We start from the raw sequence: 4,749 nt of genomic DNA on the forward strand, positions 1-4,749 counted from the left end.
TCTGACGGCCGTGCCCTGCAGACAGGGCCCAGGAGGAGTTCCTGGAGCTCCTGGAGCTCCTGGTGACCCGTGCTCGCACCTACGTCTCCTCGCTGGCTGCCCTAGAGGAGTTCCACCTCAGCCTCTCGCAGTGTGTGGTGCTGCGCTACCACTGGATAGAGCCCTTCGTCCGCTGCCTCAGGGAGCGCCTGGCCACCTTTCACAGGTAGGGAGCTCCACAGAGCACTCTTCATACCTGTCTCTCGCCCTCTGGGAGTGTTTCACCAGCATCTGCACCCCAAGTCATCTTGGGAGCTGGTGCTGCACCCTGTGGAGTTTCCCTCTCTGCCTCAGGATCCGGCACCACACAACTCAGGTCTAAGCCTTCAAGGACAAGGCCAGAGCTGTGCCATCCTCTGAGTTTGTGGTTCTCAACCTGTGGCCCACAGATGCCTGGGAGGCCACAATGTCATCACAGGGTCTCTGTGAAGGCTTAAAGTAGGGGTGGGGAATGTCCAGCCTGGAAATATTTGGTTGGCCTTGCAGAGAAAGACAAGCTCATAGAAATATCTACAGGTGGTGCTCTGAAACAGTAGTTTCCTCTCTTTCCAAATTTGTAGAACTTTAATGAGAAAATTAAGATAAATATATGATGCAGTCTTTAAATCTTGAATGAAGTCTTGGTGGTCCACAGCCACAAAAGGTGTTTAAGAGGATCTGTGGCGAAGGAGAGGTTGAGAACCCTTGCAGTAAACCGTGGATGTTTTCGTTGTTTAGATCTGGCTCAGGCACTCACTGAGCGTCAGCTGCTTCAGGGCTTCTGTTGCCATCCAGGCTTCAGAGGGCTGGAAACTGGAGGGGAAAGGATTAATTTGAGCCCAGGAAGGTTCTGGTTGCACTGATACGGTCCAATTGCAGAGTACATTTGCCTTTATCTTTGCACAGCTCGGTAGAAATCCTGCCCCCCTCCCCATCTTCTGCTTTTTCCTTTTCTTATTTTTAACCCACCAGCTGAAATAGGATCTTTCTTGTTGCAGGTTCTTCTGCGTGGCTGACCAAGTGAAGGTTTACACCAATGAAAACAAAACCAGGTGAGTGAGCAGCGAGGCCGTCTGCTTGCCTGGGGAGAAGGCTCGGGCAAGGTGCTGGGTGGGTGGGAGGTGTCACCCTGCCTGGACCACAACAGCCAAGACAATCGCCTTGTCTCTAGAGGTTTCACGCTTTTCCCCAGCCACTTGCACAAACATTTAACTTCGGCTCTGATTCTCTGAAAGCTGTTGGCCTTATTAGGAGTAGCCAAACTTCAGGCTACAGGTTTTCAGTCCTCTGAAGCAAGGAGGTCTGTTCACCATGTGACCTGAAGTCAGCCTTTCTTCTAGGGTTAGATTCCTGCTGTGGTTCCACAGCAGCTAAAGGAGTTGGCTGCCTTTGCTGCCACCTCCCATCTGGTTTGTTCTGTGGTTTCACAGACTCCCATGGCCACCATGAGCAGCCTGGGGCAAGCTGAGCTGGGGGGCACCTCTTCTGGCAGCAGCGCTGGTCATGAAATTGCAGCGCAGGTCCTACAGGAGCTGGAGAGAAATGGTTCAGAGAGTGCTAATTCTTCTCAGTGTCAGGAGGAGAAGCCTGCTTCAGCCAACTGAACACAATTAAGGAGTTTAAATCTCAAAGCAAATGTGATTAACATTGTGAAAAGCTGCTGAATGTAGTGGGAACAGCAGCCTATGACAGGCATGGATGAAGTGGATCCTGGGTGAGACGTAGTCTTCCCTTTTCCCCCCCCCCCCCGAAGTGCTTGAGGGGGCTTCTCTTTGTCTTGTTTCTCCATCGTGGTACTTCTGCTTCCACTTCCTCTCCTGCTTTAAAATCCCCTCTGGCAAGTTCTGCTTTCTGAGCCAGCTCCCACATGACAAATCCTGTGCCTGGAAAATGAGGTTTCCTGTCCCCAAAGGAGCCAACGTTATCTAGTAAATCTATGTGGTACATCATCCAGTCCTGCTCCCTGCTACCACGTCTTTGCTTCTGGTTTTGTTTTGTTTTGTTTTGTTTTTTTTTCTTTCAACTTATAGTCAACCTTCTTGAATGCTTAAACCTGGCATTCCTCAAATTATCTATTAGGGGGTAGGGCATTTGCCCGGTAGGAATGCAGCATGAAAGGGTAATAGCTGTCTCGTCTTTCTTTAGGACCTTTATTGGCTTGGAGGTCTCTGCTGGCCATTTCCAGCTGCTGGAGCTGGTCTCTGAGGTGGACAGAGTTCTGGAGGAATTTGACCTTCCCACATTCTACAAGGTGAGGGTCTTCCACTTACTTCCCTGCCAGTCCAAATGTGCCAGCTGGTTCCCTGCAAGAGGTCCTTGAAACATTCCTTGAAACCTCAAATTAACAGGAGCAGAGAGGTTAGTCTTTGGAATTGTCTCCTCTGAGGTGGTTGGTGATGTTCATACGGAGCACCCTGAACACAATCTTGCAGAGAATGGGACTAGTGGAAGTCTGTGACTTCTGTGTCGTGTCCTGTGCAGGAGAGAGAGTAAGGTTGTTAACTGTCTGGTGGCCTCTTGAGAATCAGGTTTGTGGGGCGAATGGGCAGAGCATATATCATGGTCACTGCCCTGCTGTGCATGGAAGCAGGGTTGTGCTAGGATAGAATGGGCTTAGGGTGAGCACTGTGGGACTGAGGGTGATGCTTGTGCCTTTTCCTTGGGCAGTTTCCTGAGGTCCAGCCTCTTTGCTTGCTATTAGCTCTGGAGACAGATTTTGGCTTTTGAAAGTCCAAATCCTGATTTCTCTGTCTCTAGAGCTGAGAAGGGGGCTTTTGTGGGTTATACAGAAGTAACCCATCTCCCTGCTCCAGGAATGTCTGTGAGAGATTCTCTGTGCAGCTGGAAAAGCTTCTGCAGAGTTGAGCACAGAGAGGATGGGAACCAGGCAGCCTTGCCCACTGGTGCCCAAAAAGGCTGGGGTGGGGAGCCCAGGACTCCTGTTGCCTCCAGCACTCTCTGCATTAGCTCTGCAACTGCTCAACTGGCAGAGGGGGCTCCCATCTTTGGGGTCCTCCAACCTCTGTGATCCCAGGCAGGGCACCATGACCCCAGATCTCCTGCCGCAGCTCCGTGCGTTGAGCAAAGCCGCCTTCAGTCCTCACGATGTGACCCCTGTTTTGTCTTCAGGACCCATCGTTCCATATCAGCTTGGCCTGGTGCGTCGGGGACCTGTCTGGCAAGCTGGAAGGGCCGTGTATGCAGGAGCTCCAGGTGTGTCCCCACACAGTGTGGAGAGCAGGGGAAGAGCAGAGCTGGTGTCCAGCCACATCTCCCTTCTGAGGGCAAAGAGTGGGAAATGCTCTTCACTGAGCAAGACAAACTTCATTGGGTTGAAAGAAGATAAGCTTGTGGGGGGACCATCAGTTAAACCACCCTCCAGAGGGAAGTCGGAGCCTTCCAGCCTTAAACGGCCTTGTCTCTGACTTGTTTCAGAGAGGGAGCTGCTGACGCCGTCCTCTGGCAGATCCACCCTCTAAGTACTGACCTGTGCGTCTCTTTTACAGGACATCGTGGACGAGTTTGAGGACTCTGCATTACTGCTGCGTGTCCAGTGGGAGGAGATCCGCTGCAAGTCAGGGAACAAGTACTTCTCCTTCCCCTTGAGGTAGGGGCTGTCAGAGCTGTGCATTTCGGAGCCCCGAAGACCCCGATGTTCAACAAAGACCCATTCTCCAGCACAGCTCTTGGGTAGTGTGGGCTGTCAGGCACCTCCCGTGCTCTTGCCTGCTCAGCATCTCCGGGGTGTTTGTGGTCTCGAGTCGGGCTACTTCCAAGTCCGAGTTGCTGGCTGAAGAAGTGTCTGTAGTAGATTTCACCCTCACTGCTGTATGTGCTGCAGTCAGCACTGGTGGTTCCAGCCATCCCACGGTCACTAACTCTGCTGATTTTTAAAACTAAAGGGAAAAAAAAAAGCCATAGATGCCTTGTGGGAAGGAGGAAGAAGGTAGCGTGGGAAGCTGTTGCCAAAGGAAGAGTGTCTCACATGGTTGGAAATATCATTGCCTGATTGTTTAGGAGGCTCTAAGCATGCTTTGAGTAGCAGGAGGCAAGGACATGGAGCTGGACTCTGGCCAGAGTATCTCCCTACTGTAAGCCAGCTCTGACAACTTCCCGGGTCACGTTCTGTGTCCCTCTCACGCTGCTGCTGCACATATAAAGTCCAGTATCTGATTGTTTGGCAAACGGCAAAAGATGAAATCCAGAGGGGACCGAAGGGGAGAAGCTGGAAGCCCCTTGTGTTTCAGGTGCTCCAGGCTGGGTCTAAAAGAAGAGCTTTGTTTTCAGATTGTGCATGCCATAAGCCCAGGCCTTTTTTGGTGGACTGCTTCTCCCGAGAAAGGGCTGCTGTGTGTGGGCGAGCCCAAGAGAGGGCAGTGCCAGCTTGTGCCTGAGCTGGAAGGGCAAGGCCCACAGAGAGTCAAGGGCTGGCAGCTCCTGCCCGAGCTCCACTGTTGCTGTGATGGCCCTGGGGATGGCGGACTGGACATCGTCCCTTGGGAGAAGCTCCTTTTAAAAAATCCTACTTGTTCTTGCTGGGCGGTCAGCCGCGGCCTCTTGGGTATTCTGAGCAGGGTGCTGATGTACTGCCCTGAATCTTTCGTTCCATGTCTGGCTGATGAAAGACTCTGGGACTTCTGATCAGTAAAAATCTGTCTCCTTGTGTCATAAAATTGTTTCCATGATATATTTTCAGCCGTTCCCTTTCAGACGTGCCTAGCTCCTGCAGAC

At 51.9% G+C, this 4,749-nt stretch overlaps 1 protein-coding gene across 1 annotated transcript; it reads left to right on the forward strand.

Annotated features, from left to right (window-relative positions):
* Positions 1–26: 26 nt before the first annotated feature.
* USB1 (U6 snRNA biogenesis 1) lies at positions 27–3,629 on the forward strand (the record flags this gene model as incomplete). Its single annotated transcript, XM_008949620.1, has 5 exons — positions 27–205; positions 1,017–1,070; positions 2,164–2,269; positions 3,148–3,231; positions 3,525–3,629. Coding segments are annotated over 5 exons (528 nt in total), but the record flags the coding sequence as incomplete, so codon positions are not given.
* Between the last annotated feature and the right edge of the window lie 1,120 nt (positions 3,630–4,749).

This window comes from Merops nubicus, unplaced genomic scaffold, assembly GCF_000691845.1.
Source record: "Merops nubicus isolate BGI_N331 unplaced genomic scaffold, ASM69184v1 scaffold31141, whole genome shotgun sequence".
Lineage (NCBI taxonomy): Eukaryota > Metazoa > Chordata > Aves > Coraciiformes > Meropidae > Merops > Merops nubicus.